Raw genomic sequence first — 24,356 nt, 5'->3', positions numbered from 1 at the left:
CGTGATTTTAGAAATCTGTTTAAGGGAGGCAGATTACTCTGCTGTTTGTAGCCAGTAAATAAAAAAAAAAATCAAAGTGCTTTGATGTCTTGTCTTTCAATCACTTAGTATTTTAAATACATGTATGACCTGATTTAATAAATATAATTGCTTGTTTTTTGTATGAAAAATAACAACAGGTAATTTAATTCGTTAAACCATTAACATTTAAGCAAAGTGTCTTATTTTAAGTAAGAGCGGTATTATATATCTTTCCTTAATTGTTCATCTTTAAAATATATTTGGTTTTACTTGTCTACATTTTTGTCTGTTGCTATTGTTGTTTCTGTTGTCATTTACTATACATCTATGCCAAGCAGCCTTGCATTACTATGAAACTTTTATTGAAGCTGTATAAAATAGTACGGAAAAGTAATTATAAAGGTGGTTCCTATTCACTAATTTATTTAATAAACTTTATTATAAATTAGACCTCGGCGGATTGCAGAAACTGTATTACATCCGCGTGTTTGTATCAGTTCGCTAACAAGAGTTTTAGATCCTGCAAAAAGCCAAGGAATAGTAACTACAGTAGCACGTCCTAAATACGCAAGTTTACCGAGTTTTACTTTTTATTTATTTTCTATTTTTATGCCTTCTATTTAATTGTTATTTATTTTATCACAAAAATATTAATAATTCAAAGTTCACAATATCAAGGTCAGTCTTTCGTAGTTTTTCAATTCTCTCTTGCAAACCCTGCTACAACAGCTATACAATGAGTTTGAAATTGTTTACTCTGAGGGGGATTTTTTTTTTTTTTTTTTGGAAAGGCTAAAAAAAAATAAAACTGGTCAACGCCCATGGTAATATAATTAAATGGAACATAAAAATGACAATACTGGCAATTATTCGGAAAACTTACGTTAGTTTCTTCAAATACTAAATCTCTAAATACATCTAATTTAAATACATCAATCGTATGCGATGTCGAAAGTGCATGTGAACAATGATTTAGTGATTTGTTAAGCATTTTTTTTTGTGCAAGTAAATACGATCAAGCAACTTAGAAGGTAAGTCACGTCTTACCTTCTCAGTGCTGGGGAGAGTTTGTGTCCGTGTGAAAGTATCTGCTCCATTAATGCTGATGAGCTCTGCGTCAACAGGCGGAAACGGCGAGGGGAAAACCACTACGTCACTCTTCAGCGTGTCTGAGCTAAAACACACGTCGTACTGTTGAGTTGACTTAGAGTAAGACCAGCTCCCGTCAGGGTGTGTAGTGACCACTGGAGGGCTGCATCTGCTGAAAGGGTCATCTGACCTGTAGCATTTAGCTGCAATTAAAGTGATGAGGCTCAGCAGGAAGATCACTGACACTGACACAATAGCGATGAGCAGATAAAGATTCAGATCAGAGAAACCTTCCTCTTTCATTGGCACTTGTCTTAGGGAAGGCTGCACGCTGTCAATACTTTCCAAAACTACAACATCCACACTCACTGTTGCTGAGAGGGAAGGTTCTCCATGGTCACACACTGTTAGAACAAGAGGGTGAGTTTTTAAGTCATTGTCACTCATTCGTCTTTTAGTCCTTATTTCTCCAGAGCTGCTTCCGACGCGAAAAAGATTATTCCCCTTAGGTTCAGTGATGTGATAAGACAGCAGTGCGTTATAACCAGAATCAGCATCTACAGCTCTGATTTTAGCTACAAAGTATCCTGCTTCAGCAGAGTAGGGGATGTTCTCAGTGTTTACTGTTCCAGCTTCAGAATAAGGAGCTAAAATAACAGGCCTGTTGTCATTCTCATCCAGAATAAAGACATTTACAGTCACGTTGCCGCTGAGTGCAGGGATCCCAGCGTCTGTAGCCTGAACTTTAAACTGTATCTGTTTTGTTTCCTCATAATTGAAAGACTGCAAGCTATACAGCTCACCTGTGAGGGAATTTATGTTCATTAAAGTGGACACTTGTGTTCTACTGCTCTCTCCATTAATTAAAGAATACGAAACATGAGCATTTTCACCGATATCTGAGTCGTGGGCTGTTAAGGTCGCCAGCAACCCTCCAACTGGACTGTTCTCTTTGACACTGATATTTATCACAGGTGCTTGAAATACAGGTGAGTTGTCATTTACGTCAGAAATATGAACAGCTATTACTGCAGTGCTGGAAAGAGAAGGAGAGCCTTCATCACTGGCTATTACTGTGATATTATATTGGGATACCTGTTCTCTGTCCAGTGGTTCGTTTACTACAAGAGAATATGAGTTTTTGTAGGATGACTGCAGTCTGAATGGGCTCGTTCCTACTATCTTACAATCTACTTTTCCATTTTTGCCATCATCTTTATCTGAAACTGTAATCAAAACCACGTCAGCGCCAGGTTTAATGTCCTCACTAATCGAGTTCCTTAGCAAAGTGACTGAAATCTCAGGAGCATTGTCATTTACATCCTCAACTTCAATTAACACTTTACAGTTAGTATGTCTTGGTGAGATGCTTTTGTCTTGAGCTTGTATTCTAAGCTCTATAGCAGGATTCTCTTCATAATCAACATTGCCTTTAACAGTAATTTCTCCATTTACTTCATTTACGGAAAATAAACGTGAAGCTGAGTTTTCCTCTTGCTCTAGAAGTGAGTAGATAATTTCTCCATTCATACCTTCATCCGAATCTGTGCCTGAAACTGTTAAGACTTTCGTCCCAAACGAGACGTTCTCCTTTATCTTAACTTTATAAAGAGGTTTGCTAAACACTGGATAATTGTCATTAATATCCAACACGTTAACTATTATTTCCATTGTCCCAGATTTAGCAGGTTTCCCTCCGTCAATCGCCGTCAATGTAAGCTTAATTACAGACTGTTTCTCTCGATCTAGAGGCTTTTGCAGTACTAATTCTGATGAAACACTATGCCCTCCGTATTGAACATCCAGAGAGAAATGTTCGTTAGGACTGAGCGTGTAGGTTTTCACTGAGTTCATACCGATATCCAAGTCACGTGCTGCAGGCAGAGAAAAACGATCTCCGGGTACAACATTTTCTGTTATGTTCTTCACTAACTTCTGAAGTAGGAATACCGGAGAGTTATCGTTGATGTCTCCTACGTTTATCTCAACACGATATAGCTTTATCGGATTCTGTGCCATTATTTCAATGCTGAGAGAACATTTCTGCTTACTCTCACACAGCTCCTCCCTGTCGAGCCTATTGTTCACAAACAGCGCTCCCGTTTTCAGATTCACGTCAAAATAGCGCTTATTAGATCCAGCCACCATCTCAAACACGCGCGATTGCAGCTCCTGAACTTCGATGTTAAAATCCTTTGCCAAATTCCCAACAACAGTGCCCTTCTTTACCTCCTCCAAGATGGAATACGAAATCTGACCGCGAGACCAATCCCAGCAAAACAAAAGCAGCAGCGTTCTCATCCAGAAACGTATTCCTGTAAAACCCATCGCTTCTGTCTGTTTATTCCAACCACAGAATAAATTGCTATTTAGGAGGCACTTGCCATATTTGAAAATTCCTCTGCAGATTACAGCGATGGTGTGTTCAGTTTTTTTAGGCACCACCCCTGACTGATTACACAGTAGAAAAGGTGGAGAGTGTTGATAACGAGACGCAACCCTGCAAAATCATGGTCAATAGTGACATCTTGTGGCTGAACACAAAGAAAGCAACAACGATTCATCACTTCAATCAACAAATAAGGAGAACAGCGCAAATCGGAAGGACCAATCTGAAACGCTGTTGCAAACAACATTTGGTACCTCTTGCTTACCACATATTTTACTTCTTATTATTTTGCAATTTACTATATACTTTAAATTAAGTATTTGTCCGTTTTAATAAATGTAATTGCTGGTTTGATTTTCTTATTTAAAAAATAGTAACAGTTAATGTTTACAAAAAAAAAAAAAAACAGTTCAAGCATCTAAGGCCCTACTGGCACTCTTGTCCCTGTCCATGGTGCTGAAACCAGTGTTTACAAAATCTGAAAAACAGTCTAAAGGTTAAACGGGGGTAGGGGGTGGTGGAGAAAGAGAGAGAGAGATTCATATTTTGAGATCAAATTAAATCTACTTTTGACTAAACTAGGTACCAACAATTCACTGAATGTTACACATTAAGTATTACTTTTCTGTTTACAATTACGTTTTTTGCCACCCTCTCTGACTGCAACACACAAACTGCTTTGTCATGCACACGAAAGAAGACACTATCAAGTGAACCATACAAGTGATCCATACAAGTAACTGAACGATACAAGAACTGGCATCGTCACAAAAATACTGCAAAAACATGTTTAACTTCAAGCAGAACTCTTTAATATTTCTTTATTTAAACGCGTAGTGTTCCTGTTTGGGAAGAGGGCAAAAGTTTATAATAAATGGGATCAGTGTGCTTCTGCTACCATTCCTGCAAAGCCACATATATTAATTCTAAAACAGGGTGTTTAGTTTGTTTGCTGGTTACCTGAGCACCCATGGTGCTGTTTTTCATGCTAATACGACAGATTTTGAGAACGTGGTGATATCAAAACAGCAGACCTCACCAAAAACGTATGGACTGTCACTTTTAGCTCCGAAGCTACAATTATGAGATTATTGAACTCCTTCTCGTACACTTGCCTCAAAATCTTCTTGCTAAATTAGTATTTGTTGTTCATTAAACAATTGACATTTATCGTAAAGAGAATACAAAATGAGTATTAGATTTAGCAGTTCTTGTACTTCACCATAGATTATTAGATAACTTACTGAGACTGCCATGATAAATGAAATAGAAATTGATCTAAGCTGAGAAAATAAATGCAATAAATGCATAAAATTCGCCTTTGGATGTGCAAAAGATAAATAAATCAGTTTATAACCAGCCAGAATCATAGCACGATTTCTTCTTTATTATTTAATCTTTAAAATACATTTTGATTTTACTTCCTTAAATGTTTCTTATTGTAGTTGTTGTCGTTCTTGTTGTTAACTTTTCATCTATTCCAAACCACATTAGTCTAAAGTTAACTAAACTTTATCCGAATCTGAATAAAATAGTACAGAGTCGTAATTAAACAATGCGTGCGTAGGAATTAATGAATAGAGGGCTAATCTTTGAATATGGAGGAAATAGAAAAGGAAAAAAAATCTAGAAAATATTTGCAGAAACCGCCTTACATTAGAGTGTTTATATCAGTTCACCAACAACAGTTACAGATCTAAAGCCAATAGAAATGATACATGCGCTAGCAGTTCCTAAATACGTGACTCAATAGATGAGTTTTAGTTTTTACTCATATATTTTATTTAATTTCTATTTCATGGTAATTTATTTTAAAAAATAATTTAAGGTCTAATTCGTTTCTTTTCGTTTCTCTTTCAAATTCTGCGTACCACAGCTAAATATTCAACGTTCTGAAACTGTTTATTCTGACGGAAACTTTCTTCTGTCTTCCTCTTTTTGTCATATCAGTAGACTGTACAGTTCAACCGGTGGACCACGAAATTTTTTTTTTTTTTTTTCAAAGCTGAACAAGATTTAGGGGTTTCTACAGCCCCCTTTAACCTTTTATGTATACACCAATGGTAATATACACAAAAAATAACTTTTACATACAAAAACTGTTATTCATTATGATGACCAAAATATCCATTAAATCCCTATAGATGATATCAACTTTCTTCAAACATCAATCGTCTATAAAAGATTTTGTTTCATAGGACCAAGCAACTTATACTTTAGAAGGTAAGTCACGCCCTTACCTTCTCACTGCTTGGGAGAGTTTGTGTCCGTGTGAAAGTATCTCCTCCATTAATGCTGATGAGCTCCGCGTCTACAGGCGGAAAGGGCGAGGGGAAAACCACTACGTCACTCTTCAGCGTGTCTGAGCTAAAACACACGTCGTACTGTTGAGTTGACTTAGAGTAAGACCAGCTCCCGTCAGGGTGTGTGGTGACCACTGGAGGGCTGCACCTGCTAAAAGGGTCCTCTGACCTGTAACATTTAGCTGCTATTAAAGCGATGAGGCTCAGCAGAAAGATCACTGACACTGAGACAATTGCGATTAGCAGATACAGATTCAGATCAGAGAAACCCTCTTCCTTTATCGGCACTTGTCGTAGGGAAGGCTGCATGCTGTCCATACTTTCCACCACTACAACATCCACACTCACTGTTGCTGAGAGAGAAGGTTCTCCATGGTCACAAACAGTTAGAACAAGAGGGTGAGTTTTTAAGTCATTGTCACTCATTCGCCTTTTAGTCCTTATTTCTCCAGAGCTGCTTCCGACGCGGAACAGATTATTCCCCTTAGGTTCAGTGATGTGATAAGACAGCAGTGCATTATAACCAGAATCAGCATCTACAGCTCTGATTTTAGCTACAAAGTATCCTGCTTCAGCAGAGTAAGGGATGTTCTCAGTGTTTACTGACCCAGCTTCAGAATAAGGAGCTAAAATAACAGGACTGTTGTCGTTCTCATCAAGTATAAAGACATTTACAGTCACGTTGCTGCTGAGTGCAGGTATTCCAGAGTCTGTGGCCTGAACTTTAAACGGAATCTGTTTCGTTTCTTCGTAATTGAAAGACTGTAGGCTGTACAGCTCACCTGTCAGAGAGTTAATGTTAATTAAAGAGGACACTGGAGTTCTACTGCTGTCTCCATCAATTAAGGTGTAAGATACCTGAGCATTTTCACCGATATCTGAGTCGTGTGCTGTTACGGACGCCAGCAACCCTCCTACTGGACTGTTCTCTTTGACGCTGATATTTATCACAGGTACAGGGAATAATGGTGAGTTGTCATTAATGTCAGATACATGAACAGCTACAACCCCAGTGCTGGAAAGAGAAAGAGAGCCTTCATCACTGGCTATTACTGTGATATTATATAAGGAGGTCTGTTCTCTATCCAGTGGTTCGTTTACCACAAGGGAATAAGAGTTTTTATAGGAAGACTGTAGTCTGAACGGACACTTCCCTACTATCTTACAATACACTTTTCCATTTTTACCATCATCTTTATCTGAAACTGTAATTAAAGCCACGTCAGCTCCAGGTTTAATATCCTCACTGACTGAGCTCATTAGCAGAGTGACTGAAATCTCAGGGGCATTGTCATTTACATCAATCACCTCCAGCAAAACTTTACACCTAGACCTTCTTGGTGGCGTTCCTTTATCCTGAGCTTGTATTCTCAACTCAATTGCTGGACTTTCTTCATAATCGATATTACCCGTAACTGTGATGTCTCCAGTATTATTGTTTATTGAGAACAAAAGTACATCAGAATCCCTCTCATCGTTTATAATAGAGTAAAACACATCACTGTTTACGCCTTCGTCTAAATCTATAGCAGAAACAGTAAGTATTTTACTGCCAATAGCTGCATTCTCTTGCACTTTAGCTTTGTACAAAGGTTGGGTGAATACTGGGTTGTTGTCGTTTACGTCCAAAACGTTTACAACAATCTGCAATGTCCCGGATCTAGGAGGGCTCCCACCATCTAGAGCAGTCACTTCCAGCTTAATCACCGACTCTCGCTCTCGATCAAGAGATTTTTGAAGCACAAGCTCAGGAGTAGCGCTTTGATGTCCAGCGTTATGCACGTCCAGTGTAAAATATTCGTTTGTTTTAATTCTGTAGTTTTTCACTGCATTGCTACCGACGTCCGGGTCACGTGCAGTGGTTACAGGAAACCTGTCCCCAATGAGTACATTTTCAACAATATCCAAAACCATTGACTGATGGGGAAACACAGGAGAATTGTCGTTAATATCCATTAGATTAATCTCAATGCGATATAGTTTGTGAGGTTTGTAAACCATGGCTTCAATATTCATAACGCATTTCTGCTTGTTTTCGCACAGCTCCTCTCGGTCTAACCTCTCTTTAACCAGCAACAATCCAGTCTTTGAATTTACCTCGAAATATTTGGTGTTAGATCCAGATACGAACTGAAACCTGCGTGACTCCAGCTCCTGCACGTTCAGATTCAGATCCTTCGCTAAGTTTCCAACGACGGTGCCCTTCTTTCCCTCCTCTGATAAAGAGTACAAAATCTGACCGCGAGACGAGGCCATTACACAAAGCAGTAGCGCCGCCTTTAACCATGCCGAAGCACCAGAGGTCTGTAGTGTCATCTCTTCTGTACGATTATAACATTTGCAATGTAACTGAAAAAGAGCGGGTCTGTTCTGATATCGTGCAGGTCCACATTTACTGTAGAAATGTTAGAAAACCCGACGGTTTGAGGAGTGTCCGGAGCGCGAGTGTAGCTTGTTATGTACAGGGCGGATTATTAATAATGAGACAAGGGCTTTAAAGTCACGGTCGACAGCGACATCTTGTGTGCACACACAATTATTACAATCAATGGCCCAGATAAAAAAAATGTGAAATACTATCTAAAAAATATAACTAATAATTCAGAACATCAACACATATAGATGTATTTCATTTGTCTTTTCTTTCGTTTTAACCTACTTCTTAATAGTCTTTTGTATATTTCTATTTCCTTTAATTATTTCAGTTTTTTATACATTCTTTGTTAGTTTATTTTTCCCATACCTTTTTTTCATCGTTTCTATATGTATCTTACTACAGGCAAAACCTCTAACTTGCTGGGTTAATGATGTTAAACATGAGGGGAAAAAATCAGATACAGTGCAGAAACCGTTTAGCTTATCAAGGTAAATGTACTCCCAAAACTACACCATAGCACCTAAGGTCAAATGAAATGTGTTATGGTGGAAGGGGGAAGGTGAAGAAGTGGACATTTTCATAATATAACTATTTTTAAACAGGAAAACTAAACAAAATCCCATTATCTACAGATAGGGAATAAGGGCTCTGCAACTTTAAACCTGAAGATATAAGCCTTGAAGGGGACCATCATAGTGCAAACTATGCAATTATTTTCAGTTCAGGTCACTGTCCAAAAACTGTGCTGAAATGCGTCCAGTTATGGATGGAGTTTAGCAAACATGTAACGCTTTTTTTACACAATGATTTGGATTACTTTACTACACTCTTAAAAATAAAGTTTCCCTGATCAATGCCATGGAAATCCATTTTTATATCAACAAAGTGATTGTTCTGTGCCACTATTTATAGAATCCTTTGCAGCAGATTTATTTTTTTAATTGTAGTTATTAATGCTCTTAACTAGCAACTATTACTATTACTAAAACTAAACTGAACTTGCTGGCAAACATTAACAGTACTATTCAATTCATATAAAATACGTTTTGTGAGCATACAGAGGATTTGTACATAGAAAATTTGTCATTTAGATCAACATCTACTAATAGCTTGTTCGACCATTAAAAACAAAGCCATTCATTCCCTAGTATAAACCACAGTATGCTTGCATATACATTTCTCAATGCAACAGTATTCAGTCAGTTAAAGTGTTAGAAATATATAATGGTGTCATGGTAGCAAGGTGAACGCATATGTGTTAAAAATTGAAACACAATGATTAATTCATCCCAAAACAATGCTTAATGCATATGTTTCCGTACCTTTTCAGTGCTGGGGAGAGTTTGTGTCCGTGTGAAAGTGTCTCCTTCATTAATGCTGATGAGCTCTGAGTCTACAGGCGAAAACGGTGAGGGGAAAACCACTACATCACTCTTCAGCGTGTCTGAGCTAAAACACACGTCGTACTGCTGAGTTGACTTAGAGTAAGACCAGCTTCCATCAGGGTGTGTAGTGACCACTGGAGGGCTGCATCTGCTAAAAGCACCCTCAGACTTGTAGCATTTAGCTGCTATTAAAACGATTAGGCACAGCAGAAAGATCACTGACACTGAGACAATAGCGATGAGCAGATACAGATTCAGATCAGAGAAACCCTCTTCCTTCGTCGGAACTTGTCTTAGTGATGGCTGCATGCTGTCCACATGTTCAACCACTACAACATCCACACTCACTGTTGCTGAGAGGGAAGGGTCTCCATGGTCACTCACTGTTATAACAAGAGGGTGAGCTTTTAAGTCATTGTCACTCATTCGTCTTTTAGTCCTTATTTCTCCAGAGCTGCTTCCAATGCGGAACAGATTATTCCCCTTGGGTTCAGTGATGTGAAAAGACAGCAGTGCATTATAACCAGAATCAGCATCTACAGCTCTTATTTTAGCCACAAAGTAGCCCGCTTCAGCAGAGTAGGGAATGTTTTCAGTACTTACTGACCCAGCTTCAGAGTAAGGAGGTAAAATATCAGGCCTGTTGTCATTCTCATCCAGGATAAAGACATTCACAGTCGCATTACTGCTGAGTGGAGGTGTTCCAGAGTCGGTAGCCTGTACTTGGAACTGAAGTCTTTTTGTAGTCTCGTAGTTGAATGATTGCATACTATATATTTCACCATTCCTTGTGTTAATGTTTATCATTGTTGATATTGGTCCAACATCACTGGAAGTGTCCAACAATGAGTATGAAACTTCTGCATTTTCACCAAGGTCTAAATCATCAGCTGAAACTTTAATCAGCTGACCACCAACTTGGCTGTTTTCCTTCAGATAAGCAGTTATAATATTAGCTGAGAAATGTGGCGCATTGTCATTAACATCAGAGATATGAACATTTATCACACTGCTGCTAGAAAGAGGTGGAACTCCTTCATCAGTAGCTATGAGTGGAATATTATACTGAGAAAGGATTTCTCTATCTAATGGTCCATTTACCACAAGGGAGTAATGGTTTTTGTATGACAGCTCCAGTTTAAAAGGGAATGAGCCCTTGATTAAAACATGCACAATTCCATTTTTACCTCCATCCCTATCCGAGACAGCGACTAAAGCCACAGCAGTAGCAGGTTTTGTGTCTTCTTTAACACTGTCCATCAGGGGAGTCATTACTATATCTGGTGCATTGTCATTTTCATCTAAAACTTCTAATAAAACTTTGCAGTGTGTGCTCTGAGGAGGACTGCCTTTGTCTTTTGCCTGAACTCGGAGTTCAATTGCTTGGTTTTCTTCATAATCAATTCGCCCATTTACTACAATATCACCAGATTCTGCATTTATAGTAAATAAATCTTTGTATATGGACTTCCCATGTCCTAAAAACGAGTATACAATGTCACTGTTAATGCCCTGATCTAAATCAGAAGCAGACACAGATAATATTTTGGTCCCTAATGAAACATTCTCCTTCACTTTCGCCTTGTAAAGAGGCATGCTAAAAACTGGACTGTTATCATTGACATCCATCACGTCTATAACAATATTCAAAGTCCCTGATTTAGGAGGTTTTCCTCCATCAACCGCTGTAAGTGTCAAGCTTATAAGTGAATGTTTCTCTCTATCCAAAGCCTTTTGTAGCACTAACTCTGCATAAACACTTTGTTTATCACTCTGTACGTCTACAGAGAAGTGTTCATTGTTCGTCAGCTTGTAGTCTTTTAGCCCATTACTGCCTATATCATTATCCTCAGCGACTGGGAGTGGAAATCTTTCTCCAATGCTAGCATGCTCAGATATACTGAGCTTGAACGTGTCAACTGGAAAATGTGGTGAGTTATCATTCACATCCAAAACTCGTATCTCTATCCTGTAAAGATTATGAGGGTTCTGAGCAAGAGCCTCGATATTCAAAATGCATTTGTCATTTGAAGAACAAATTTCCTCACGGTCAATTCGCTCGCTTACAAACAGAGCCCCAGTCTTCCGGTTCACCTCAAAATACCTCTTATTGGATCCAGACACGATTTGAAATTGTCGCGCATCCAAGTCTTCAGTAGGAATGTTCAGATCTTTAGCGATATTCCCAACAACTGTTCCCTTACTCCCCTCTTCTGAAACGGAATACGTAATTTGTCCGGAGGATGACGCGCATACTGATAGAAGCACCACGATCCAAAAGCTGCAACATCCGAACACACCCATAGTAGGTAGCTGATTAGAAGTAGTAAATACTTTTAATAATATTTCCCTCCAGCAATAAAAATCAACAACGCAAAAATAATTCCAAACCTCGTTCCTCGCCCGTAGGTGCCTTTTATATAAAACCAGCAAGGGTGGTACTAAAGAAATACAGACGCATCCTCAATCTCGCGGTCTACAGCGACACCACGTGCTACAAAGTAGAAATGACTGTCTCTTCTCATTCACGTTAATAAAAATGCACAAAATGAACACTAAAATAAGCCGTCATAAAGCATTTGAAATTATTTGAGAGGAACAATCGTCTGTCGTTCAAGGTGAAAGACAAAATTTGCAATTAATATTTCAAATGCATAACTTATGCCAGGAGCGAGAAATGAATATATTTTTTAAAAATATCCTAGGGTTCGAACTAGCTATGGATACTTAGTAAATTAAACATCGAAGCACTGTTGTAAGTCGCTTTCGATAAGGACATCTGCTAAATGCCTTAAATGTAAATTTAAATTAAAGAGATCTGAATATGCATATACACTGAAATCATTTTATATTTATCTTATCTTGACATTTTTCTGGTCAGTATTACAGTGTAAATTTCTGCAATTGCAAATTAATCTATTCCAAACTGTAGATATTAATAGTTATTTAATCTGTTTATTGTGTTAAATATTATTATAGGCTAAACAGAACAAAATTCCAAAACAATTCATGTATGGAAAGTCCTTTTCACCCAAAATGCAAAGCCGTAAATCTCCCTACATTCACCTTCGGACATACACTATACGTTTTTCACTGGTAATAGAATCACATCTACAGATTTATGAATACATCTTACTTCTTCTTAGTTATACTACATAGGACCTAATTCTCTTTTATTTGCATAAATAGCCTACGACTAAAACGACATTTTTAACATGTAGAAACCTGGTTTCTGGTATCTCCACTGTAATTCTATGTACTAAAATGTCTAGGTCCGCTTGTCCGATTCTGACTATGACAAATGCTAATTACAAATGTGTAATAGTCATAGTTGCTTGAACATGTGGAACTGATATTAATACTACTAAAAAGTCCACATATAATGTCTGAAATTAAAACATATGCTTATATTACAGAAAAGTAAAGACACTAAAACGGCTATTTACAGTCTATGCCTGATCCACACATCAAAAAAAGATAAAAGTTAAGACGAATACGAAAGTGCAACCAACATCTTACAGCATTACGTATAGCAAATTAGCATAGCATAACATAACCAGTAAACCATGTAACCTAGTGAATGTCCACGTAGAATTCACTATTGTTTATTCTGAAATAATAGTATGAGTTTCATAACTTGAATAAGCTTTGTGGCTTGTACAATTACTGGCTGATTGTATGGCTTTACCTAGGCCAGTAGAACAGCCCACTCGAAGCCCAGAACAGGTTAATGTAGCCTTGGATGTAGGTAAAGCACGTAAAAATAATGCCCTGATAAAAAATCCAGATCAATACCAGCTGGTCATCCAGAAAAAAACATACCCTATGCTGGTAAAAAGCTAGACAACGAGCCAACCAACCAGCAACGCGTATGTTTGTTTGTTTTCTGGATGACAAACTGGTGTTAATCTGAATTTAATAGCAGGGAAAACAGATCTAACCCTACACACGATAGCAGACCCTTACCTTCTCACTGCTGGGGAGAGTTTGTGTCCGCGTAAAAGTATCTCCTCCATTAATGCTGATGAGCTCTGCGTCTACAGGCGGAAACGGCGAGGGGAAAACCACTACGTCACTCTTCAGCGTGTCTGAGCTAAAACACACGTCGTACTGTTGAGTTGACTTTGAGTAAGACCAGCTCCCGTCAGGGTGTGTAGTGACCACTGGAGGACTGCACCTGCTGAAATGGTCCTCTGACCTGTAGCATTTAGCTGCTATTAAAGCGATGAGGCTCAACAGAAAGATCACTGACACTGAGACAATAGCGATGAGCAGATACAGATTCAGGTCAGAGAAATCCTCCTCTTTCATCTGCACTTCTCTTAGTGAAGGCTGCATGCTGTCCACACTTTCAACCACTACAACATCCACACTCACTGTTGCTGAGAGGGAAGGTTCTCCATGGTCACTCACTGTTAGAACAAGAGGGTGAGTTTTTAAGTCATTGTCACTCATTCGTCTTTTAGTCCTTATTTCTCCAGAGCTGCTTCCAATGCGGAACAGATTATTCCCTTTGGGTTCAGTGATGTGATAAGACAACAGTGCATTATAACCAGAATCAGCATCTACAGCTCTGATTTTACCAACAAAGTAGCCCGCTTCAGCAGAGTAAGGGATGTTCTCAGTATTTATTGAGCCAGCTTCAGAATAAGGAGGTAAAATAACAGGTCTGTTATCATTCTCATCCACTATAAAGACATTCACAGTCACGTTGCTGCTGAGAGGTGGAGCTCCAGAGTCTGTAGCCTGAACTTTAAACTGAAATGATTTGACCTCCTCATAATTGAACGACTGTTTGCTGTAAATATCTCCACTCACAGGGTTAATGTCCACCACTGACATCCAAGAACTGTCCATATTGTTCATGTTCATCAAGGAGTACACAATCTGAGCATTTTCTTTGACATCTGGGTCTTGTGCTGTCACCGTGGCTATGATGTTTCCAGCTGGACTGTTTTCTTTTACATAAAATACCGTTACGATGTCTGGAAAACGAGGTGCATTGTCATTGACATCAGCAATATCAACAGCAAGGACTATGCTGCTGGAGAGAGGCGGCGTCCCTTTATCTGTAGCCAATATTGTGACTGAATATTGAGGCATATCCTCTCTGTCTAGGGGACCATTTACCACTAGTGAGTAATAGTTTTTGTAAGATGCTTGAAGTGCAAATGGACCTTTTCCTTTTACTTTAGCACTGACCTCTCCGTTTTTGCCTACATCATTATCTGCGATCGTAATGAGTCCAACTGCAGTACCAGTTGTAGCGTCTTCTCTCACCGTGCTAGTGAGAGATGTGACAGAAATAACTGGGGGGTTATCATTTACATCCAGCACTTCGATCAAAACTTTGCAGTGAGATGCACGAGGAGAATAACCCTTATCCTGGGCCTGCGCGTGCAACTCAAAAGCAGCAGTGTCTTCTCTGTCCAATTCCCCTCTCACCGTGATTTCACCAGTGATTGAGTTTATAGCAAAAATATCTGCCCACTTCTCTTTACCGTGGCTAATCAAAGAGTAAACGATCTCACCATTCAGTCCAGCGTCTAAGTCAGTAGCATTAAGCCTAATGACTGGAGCCCCGGGTGCCGTGTTTTCAGGGACGCTGACTTTGTACAACTCCTTGCCGAAGGCAGGTGTGTTATCGTTTGCATCAATGACATTGATTGATAAATCAAGAGTGCCAGACCTATGAGGCCTTCCTCCATCTAGAGCAGTGAGTATGAGCTTCACCGTCGCTTGCTTTTCTCGATCAAGTGCTTTCTGTAGAACCAACTGTGGCGACATATTCTGCTCTCCACCGCTCTGAACGTTGAGCGAGAAATATTCATTAGCGCTAAGCTTGTAGCTCTTCACCGAGTTAACGCCTACATCTGCATCGCTCGCTCGAGGTAATGGATATCTATCTCCAGCAAATGCAAGCTCGGAAATGTTTAAATTATATGAGCTATAAGGAAACGACGGAGAGTTGTCGTTTACATCTAGCACGTTGACAGTGATGCTGAAAAGTCTTAATGGGTTCTGCGCAATAGCTTCAAGATGCAAAGAACACGCTTGACTCTCGGAGCAAAGCTCCTCCCGATCGATTCTCTCGTTCACAAACATCTCGCCAGTCTTCATGTTTACCTCAAAATACTTCTTATTTGATCCAGAGACGATCTGAAACATGCGCCCTTCAAGATCACCAGCATTAAAGTTAAGATCCTTTGCCATGTTTCCAACAACGGTCCCTTTATTGACTTCCTCGGTCACAGAATACACCGTCTGAGCATAGGATAAATCCAAAAAAGGGAGAAGGACAACCAGAAGAAAAATATATGGTGGAACACAAAGTATATCCATGGTTTGTTAATACAAAAATAACAAAAATAGAAACAATGTATACTGCATTGAAAATAAACGTATGTCTTAAAACCCGTATCCTATCAACATTTGTCAAATGCTCGGTAGACGAAGCCTCTCTATCTAGTCACCTCCTTTTCCTTCTTATTGTTACACGTAAAAAAGGTGGAGTCCAGAAAATAAAATACTGACAATCCAAATCGTGGTCAACAGCGACCTCTTGTGTCCATATTCAGATATTAGTTTAGTGTTAAATCTTCAGTACGCTGCAAAAAGGTATTTGTTAAATGTGGTCGTGTACTTTTTCTATTTTGTTAAAAAAAAAAAAACTATTATGCAGATTCAATGTTACTGCTTATTACAAATAAACTGAAAGACATTTTTAGTATATTGGTAAGAAACAGAAAGCACAAATGGCCTCAAGCTAAATGTTTTTTTAGTAACCAAGAAAAAAATCGCCATGTGAGAATGACAAACCTTTCTGCCCACAATGCTACAAGAGAGAGAGATATAAATATATTTAAGAGATGTTAAACTGCGTGTACAATGAACTGATTTCACAGACTGTCTAAACTATACATACTTTTTCATTCCGAATTTATTTAGCAATATTAATTTGAATAATTTTCTTATCAGAATTAAAGTATAAATCTCAGGCATTGTCACCTAAACAACTAAACATTTTAGATATTGTTGTAGCTGTATTTTATCTGAAAGTTTATTAGGTAAAATTGACAGACAGTAGATAAAGTCATAGACAAAACAGAAAAATATTCCGAGTAAAATAATTTATTGATAGTTGCTCTCATCCCAAATGCCACCGATAGTAAAAGCCATAAATCAATCAATATCTTCAAGGTGTTAATTATACTGGCAAAAACTCAAATGTAAAACTACTATATTGACTTTCTCACTAAGAAATACCAACTTTCAGTCATGAACTACGTTTTTTTTACTAGTAATACAATCGCTTCTACAGATTTGCACAGCCAGTGTTGCCATCCAAATTGGCACAACCATATGTCCTTCATGTATTTTTACTTCATATTTTACTATTGAGTTACATGACACCTAACGATATATTTAAATTAGATGTTTTATTACTGAAACGGTCTATTAAATGTTTACGGATATTTAACAGGTACAAATTGTAATCCCTGGAATCTCGATTGTAATTCTAAGTAATAAAACGTACAGATCCACATATGACTAAAATAATTTCGATAATACAAATGCTAATTAGACACGTTTACTAGCCAGACATTAGACAAAATGACAGCCCACCTAATCCACATGTTTCGCATTAAAGAACATTAGAACATGGGTGAAGCACATTAAGCACTAAAATAATTAAAACGTGCTACAATAAAAGACATTGATATTTTAATTCAATAGAAGCATATGACTAGTCAAATGGTTGTATTTCATTATAAATACTAATAAAAATCCACATCTTATATCTGAAATTAGAATATATGTTTTTATTACAAAAAAGAACAATGTCTAAAACGGCTCTCTATCACATGAGCTTGATGTAAGGCTTGAGTATTTTGGTAGCTGTCCCTGGTGCTGGAAATGGCTTCTGGAAAGAACAAATAGAAACTCTACGTATTGCGATTCATATAGTGCTCATTTCGTGTTAAACAAGGGAATCAGAGGACCAAACGTTCAAAAACAAAAGTAGTAAAAGTGAATACAAAAGGGCAAACAATTAATTTCTAGTCTGAGTACTCATTCAGAGATGGTTGAAATTACGTGTATAATGTGTTGGCATTTGTTTATTTTACGGCTTTACCTAGACAAGTAGAACAGCCCCTAGCCAACATGTCGCTCACGAACAAGTTAACGTGTCGTTGGACGTAGGTGAAGCACGTGAAACACCGAACAGATCAAAACTTTCACATTATGGCACGCCCTTACCTTCTCACTGCTGGGGAGAGTTTGTGTCCTTGTAAAAGTATCTCCTCCATTAATGCTGATGAGCTCTGCGTCTACAGGTGGAAACGGCGAGGGGAAAACCACTACGTCACTTTTCAGCGTGTCTGAGGTAAAACACACGTCGTACTGCTGAGTTGACTTAGAGTAAGACCAGCTCCCGTCAGGGTGTGTAGTGACCACTGGAGGGCTGCATCTGCTGAAAGGGTCATCTGACCTGTAGCATTTAGCTGCTATTAAAGCGATGAGGCACAGCAAAAAGATCACTGACACTGAGACAATAGCGATGAGCAGGTACAGATTCAGGTCAGAGAAACCCTCCTCTTTCATCTGCACTTCTCTTAGTGAAGGCCGCACACTGTCCATACTTTCAGCCACTACAACATCCACACTCACTGTTGCTGAGAGGGAAGGTTCTCCATGGTCACTCACTGTTAGAACAAGAGGGTGAGTTTTCAAGTCATTGTCACTCATTCGTCTTTTAGTCCTAATTTCTCCAGAGCTGCTTCCGATGCGGAACAGATTATTCCCTTTGGGTTCAGTGATGTGATAAGACAACAGTGCATTATAACCAGAATCAGCATCTACAGCTCTGATTTTACCAACAAAGTAACCAGCTTCAGCAGAGTAGGGAATGTGTTCAGTGTTTACTGATCCAGCTTCAGAATAAGGAGGTAAAATAACAGGTCTGTTGTCATTCTCATCCAGAATAAAAACATTCACAGTCTGATTGCTGCTGAGAGGTGGAGCTCCAGAGTCTGTAGCCTGAACTTGGAACTGAAATGATTTGATCTCCTCATAATTGAATGATTGTTTGCTAAAGATGTCTCCACTTTCTGGGTTTATGTGCAAAAATTGTCTGTTCATGGTTTCTTTGCCATGTAATGCATATGATATGTGAGCATTTTCATTGACATCCTTGTCTTGTGCTCTAACGTTTGCTATCACAACCCCAGCTGGACTGTTTTCATTCACATAAATGTTTATTAAGGACTCTGGAAAATGTGGTGCATTGTCATTTACATCAGCAATGTAAACAGTCAGGACACTGGTGCAGGAGAGTGAAGGAATACCCTCATCTACAGCTTTTACTGTAATGTTATACACTGCCACTTTTTCCCTGTCCAATGGTCCATTAACAACTAATGAGTAATAGTTACTGTAAGATGACTCTATTTTGAAAGGGACATCACCTAAGATACTGCAATGCACTAATCCATTTTTACCACCATCCTTGTCCGAAACTGTAAGTAAGGCCACAGCTGTGCCTTCTTTACAGTCCTCCTTCACAGTATTAGTGAGTGACGTCACCTCAATTTCTGGAGGATTGTCATTTACGTCAATAACTTCAATTAAAACTTTGCATTGCGAACTTTTTGGAGGCTGACCTTTATCCTTAGCCTCAACTCTCAGCTCAAGAGCAGAGTTTTCCTCATAGTCAATGTCACCTTTTACTGTTATGACTCCACTTTCAGGGTGAACTGAAAACAGAGCTGAGCCTTTAGCAGTTCCTTGTCTAATAATAGCATATGTAATTTCACTATTAAGCCCCTCATCTAAATCTGTTGCTGAGAGTGATAGCACTTTTGTACCAAATGCTGCATTCTCCTTCACTTTTACCTTGTAAAGCGATTGGCTGAAAACAGGAGAATTGTCGTTAACATCCAGAATAAGGATAGCTATTTCTGTCGTCCCAGATAATGGAGGTTTACCTCCATCAATAGCAGTCAATATGAGATGAATCACGGACTGTGTTTCACGATCCAAAGCTTTTTGCAGCACCAGTTCAACTGATCCACTATCTTCTCCGTTCTGAACATTCAGAGAAAAGTACTCGTTTGGACTTAATTTGTAATTTTTCACTGCATTGCTACCAGTGTCTGGATCTTCAGCCAAGGGCAAGGTGAATTTCTCTCCAACTGCAGAAAGCTCAGTTATGTTCAGGATCTGTTTGCTAACTGGAAACAACGGGGCGTTGTCGTTTATGTCCATTATATGCACCTCAATACGAAACAGCTTCAGTGGATTCTGAGCCATGGCCTCTATATGCATAGAACATTTCTTAATAGTGGAGCAAAGCGCTTCACGATCAATTCTATCAGTCACAAACAGAGCACCTGTCTTCAAATTGACATCAAAACTCTTCCTGCTTGATACAATCCGAAACATTCGGGCTTCCAGTTCCTGTACATTGATGTTAAGATCCTTAGCCACGTTTCCAACGACGGTCCCTGCCTTCACTTCCTCCGAAACAGAATACACAATCTGACCGGAGGACAAATTCCATAAAAGAAGAGGCAGAAATAGCACAATCACGACAAAATCCATCTCCAGCTTCCAGCTCGAAAAATCAAAGGAAAAAAGCAAACACACCGTCTTCGATAAGCCACAACCAATGCAGATATCTCTCTCGCGACACAAGACTCAAAGAGATTCAGTGGAACAGCATAATCAAACACCAGCCAGAGTCCGCGGTCTACAGCGACCCCAAGTGGATTCTCGTAGCAAAGCATTGTGTTTTTTTTTATTTCCAACTGTGGCTGGGTTTATGTTCATATTGCAAATAAACTATCAAACCATAAGATTTAATTAAATACGATCGGGAAAAAGCAAACTATAAACAACAATTGAATTGTTCTAAGACCAATAACGTGTCCTTGCTACAGGTGTATCAATAACATGATATACTGACCACCTCCCAAAAATCATCTTCAAATGTTTCATATAATTTAATAGAACGATTATCAAATACAAATGATTTTAAATGGTGTATTGAAGATAAGTATAAAATAGAAGCAACCAGGAATTGCATGACTTTAATTCAGAACTCGTCAGTCCTGGGTAAAATAATGCCAACCTCCCCTTCAAAAATAAAATAATAATAATAATAATAATAAAATAAAATAAAAAGATTTTACAAAGTTTCACAGACAATATTAAACTTTCATAGTCTCGGTTACCTGATCAAACATGCGTAGATATTTTATGTTATACATTTCTAGACACTAATATTTTTTATCACCCGGTTTTAATCACTGGCTGTGATAATGTATGAGCTACACATGTGATGAATACTTAAATCACCACTTTAACTAACTTGAAACCCTGCCTACTTAAACTATTTAAAATCGTTTTACTATAACAACATAAGGATCAAGTTATTTATTCAAAGACAATTTGCTGTCACGCAGTGATTTGTTGCGTAATTATTAAAACATTTTCAATTGGGTGAAAATTAAATTAAAGATAATTTTAAATAGAAGCGTAAGACAAAGAAGGATGGAAAGACTGAGTATTAACTGTTGCAGTCTTCAACTGGGTACAACATTTATTCCAACAGTACAAACTTCACTTTTCCCAATTCACCCCAAGTAGCAAATGTCAACAGAAAAAGACTTTACCTTCTCACTGCTAGGGAGAGTTTGTGTCCGTGTGAAAGTATCTCCTCCATTAATGCTGATGAGCTCTGCGTCTACAGGCGGAAACGGCGAAGGGAAAACCACTACATCACTCTTCAGCGTGTCTGAGCTAAAACACACGTCGTACTGCTGAGTTGACTTTGAGTACGACCAGCTCCCGTCAGGGTGTGTAGTGACCACTGGAGGGCTGCAAGTGCTGAAAGGGTCATCTGACCTGTAGCATTTAGCTGCTATTAAAGTGATGAGGCTCAGCAGAAAGATCACTGACACTGAGACAATAGCGATGAGCAGATATAGGTTCAGATCAGAGAAACCCTCCTCTTTCATCGGTACTTCTCTTAGTGTAGGCTGCATGCTATCCATACTTTCCACCACTACAACATCCACACTCACTGTAGCTGAGAGGGAAGGTTCTCCATGGTCACACACTGTTATAACAAGGGGGTGAGTTTTTAAGTCATTGTCACTCATTCGTCTTTTAGTCCGTAACTCTCCAGAGCTGCTTCCGATGCGGAACAGATTATTCCCCTTAGGTTCGGTGATGTAATAGGACAGTAGTGCGTTATAACCAGAATCAGCATCTACAGCTTTGACTTTACCTACAAAGTAACCCGCTTCAGCAGAGTACGGGATGTTCTCAGTGTTTACTGACCCAGCTTCAGAATAAGGAGGTAAAATAACAGGCTTGTTGTCATTCTCATCCAGTATAAAAACATTCAAAGTCATATTACTGCTGAGTGGAGGGGTGCCAGAGTCTGTAGCCTGAACTTGAAACTGAAAATGCTTTATTTCCTCGTAGTTGAAAGATTGCATGCTGTACATTTCTCCAGTGACAGAGTTAATGCTAACCGATGCTGATATAGATATGCCAGAGCTGTGAAATAATGAGTATGTTATGCGAGAATTTTCACCATCATCAATATCATGAGCAGAGACCACGGCTATTAACCCGCCTGCTGGACTGTTCTCATTTATATAAACATTAACTGACGCTTCTGGGAAGAGGGGTGGGTTATCATTCACATCAGAAACACGGACAGTCAGGACAGTAGTGCCGGATAAAGGGGGTGTACCTTCGTCTGTGGCAGTTATTGACACATTATAAAGCTCATTTTTTTCTCTGTCCAACGTACCACTCAACACAAGTGAATAATACTTTTCTTGGGTGGATTCCAGCACGAATGGGGAGTTCTTGGACATAGAACAGTGCACTTTTCCGTTTTTACCTCCATCTTTATCTTGCACGGTGATCAAGGCAATGACCGTGTCCTTCCTTGCATCCTCGCGCACGCTGTCCAAAAGGGAGGATAGTTTAATTTCTGGTGCATTATCGTTAACATCCACCACCTCTACTAGGACTTTACAGTGAGATGCCAGTGGAGTAGATCCACCATCTCGAGCTTCAACACGAATTTCGTATGCACTGGTGCTCTCATAATCGAGCTCACCAATGACTGAAATTTCTCCAGTGCCCGGATCAATAGTAAATTTGTCAGAGATGCCTTTTTGGCCTTGTTTGAATGAATATAAGAGCTCACTGTTTATTCCTTCGTCCAAATCGGTGGCATTCAGCTTTAAAACTGAAGTGCCAAGGGCAACATCTTCTGAAACCAAGACTTTATACAGAGATTTGGAGAAAACAGGCGCGTTATCATTAGCATCTAAAACTACTACGTGTATTTCAGTCGTCCCGGATCGTGGTGGTCTACCCCCGTCTACAGCAGTCAGCACGAGCCGGAATGTAGCCTGCCTCTCTCTGTCCAGGCTCTTCAATAGCACTAGTTCAGCAGATGGCCCCTGATCGGCATCTGTATGCACCTCCAAGTTGAAAAAGGTATTCTGAGACAGTTTATATGAACTTATCGAGTTGATTCCAATATCTGGATCATCCGCCCCCAGCAAAGGGAATTTAGATCCTACCAAAGCAGACTCCGCTACACGAATAAGTTGTGATTTTCCTGGAAAAACAGGGGAGTGGTCGTTTGTGTCCAGTATCTTTATTTCAACGCGATGCATCTGTAAAGGATCGTTAACAATAGCCTCCAAAGTCTCTGTGCAGGCCAAACTGTTCGGACAAAGCTGTTCTCTATCTATTACATCCAACACAAAAAGGACACCGGTCTTTAAATCCACATCGAAATGTTTCTTCTGCGACCCGGGCACGATGCGAAGCTTGCGTGCCTCCAGTTCCGCCACATTAAGGCTCAAGTCCTTGGCTAAATTTCCAACTACTGTGCCTGGGCTCACCTCCTCGAATACAGAGTAAACAGCATGGCCCGACATGACGACCTGGTAACAAAGCCCGATCCAGCACAGAGACACGATCCAAATGCGCCCCGTCATCTTAAATGCATCTATTGTTGTTTTCTAGTCCTCATAGGTCGATTCTGTGCAAATAAAACCATCTGCTGACCGACACTTTTATCTATAAACTAGACCAAAATTAAATAAAGATAGGAGTGTTACGGATCCACGTTAATGCTCATCCGCCAGTCACAACACTCTGCCCGTTATGGGACTGAATGTGCATTAGTGGGAGGTCGCTATTTTCCATGCCTTTGCAGGTAGACATCGCCATCATGTGGACAAATCATGCAACCATATTGAGTTTTCAGAGGTTAAAATGGTATTCAAGCTATTCTTGTTAATTTAGTTAAAACTAACAAAGGCCTTCATAGACAAGAACTTACCAGTATGTGGTTAAATCAACTGAGGTTGCACATAGAGCATTATAATGTTTTAACAACTACAACAACAATAATAATATTTTTTTAAAGCAAAGAATAGTTTGTATAAAAACGTAAATTAACGTAGTTATTGTGGCATTTTTTACTTTATTCACAATGTGTTTAGAGAAGCAAAATTTTGAAGCAAAATGAAATAAACATCTCTATCATAAAAGCATACATTTGTGCAATAACACAAAATATGAAATGTCCTAATTATGACATCATTTCACGAAGGTTAATATTCGCTAAAAGTGACAGTTGTAAAAATATGGACAATACACATACACCTACAAATGAGTAAATAAATTGTTTACGTTTTATCGTAAAAAAACATGCTAAATCATTTTGTCTAGTGGAAAAAAACCTT

At 38.9% G+C, this 24,356-nt stretch overlaps 2 protein-coding genes across 20 annotated transcripts in view; both read right to left on the bottom strand.

Annotated features, from left to right (window-relative positions):
- Positions 1 to 24,356, bottom strand: part of LOC103026865 (protocadherin alpha-C2) — a 105,069-nt gene that overhangs the window by 74,746 nt on the left and 5,967 nt on the right. For 2 of the 19 annotated variants that reach the window (XM_049468693.1, XM_049468706.1), the window contains exons 1-2: positions 21,475 to 23,758; positions 17,827 to 18,058 (exon numbers count right to left, since the gene is read on the bottom strand). The exons of 4 other annotated variants lie outside the window; for them this stretch is intronic. In XM_049468693.1, coding sequence (XP_049324650.1) covers positions 17,827 to 18,058; positions 21,475 to 23,603 — 2,361 coding nt within the window. In that variant the 5' untranslated portion in view covers positions 23,604 to 23,758. Of the gene's footprint in view, positions 1 to 1,068; positions 3,544 to 5,950; positions 5,972 to 9,501; positions 11,974 to 13,530; positions 16,038 to 17,826; positions 20,225 to 21,242; positions 23,759 to 24,356 lie in introns of those variants that run through there. 13 more of the 19 variants (XM_049468692.1, XM_049468703.1, XM_049468685.1 and 10 more) reach the window with 12 other exon arrangements.
- On the bottom strand, positions 5,728 to 8,551 carry LOC103030520 (protocadherin alpha-2-like). Its single transcript, XM_022681532.2, has one exon. The coding sequence runs from the start codon at positions 8,116 to 8,118 to the stop codon at positions 5,728 to 5,730; it is 2,391 nt and encodes a 796-aa protein (XP_022537253.2). The 5' UTR covers positions 8,119 to 8,551.

Source organism: Astyanax mexicanus, chromosome 20 (genome assembly GCF_023375975.1).
Source record: "Astyanax mexicanus isolate ESR-SI-001 chromosome 20, AstMex3_surface, whole genome shotgun sequence".
In the NCBI taxonomy this organism is placed as follows: domain Eukaryota; kingdom Metazoa; phylum Chordata; class Actinopteri; order Characiformes; family Acestrorhamphidae; genus Astyanax; species Astyanax mexicanus.
The sequence above is the reverse complement of the archived record's forward strand: the minus strand, read 5'-3'. Positions and strand labels throughout refer to the sequence as shown.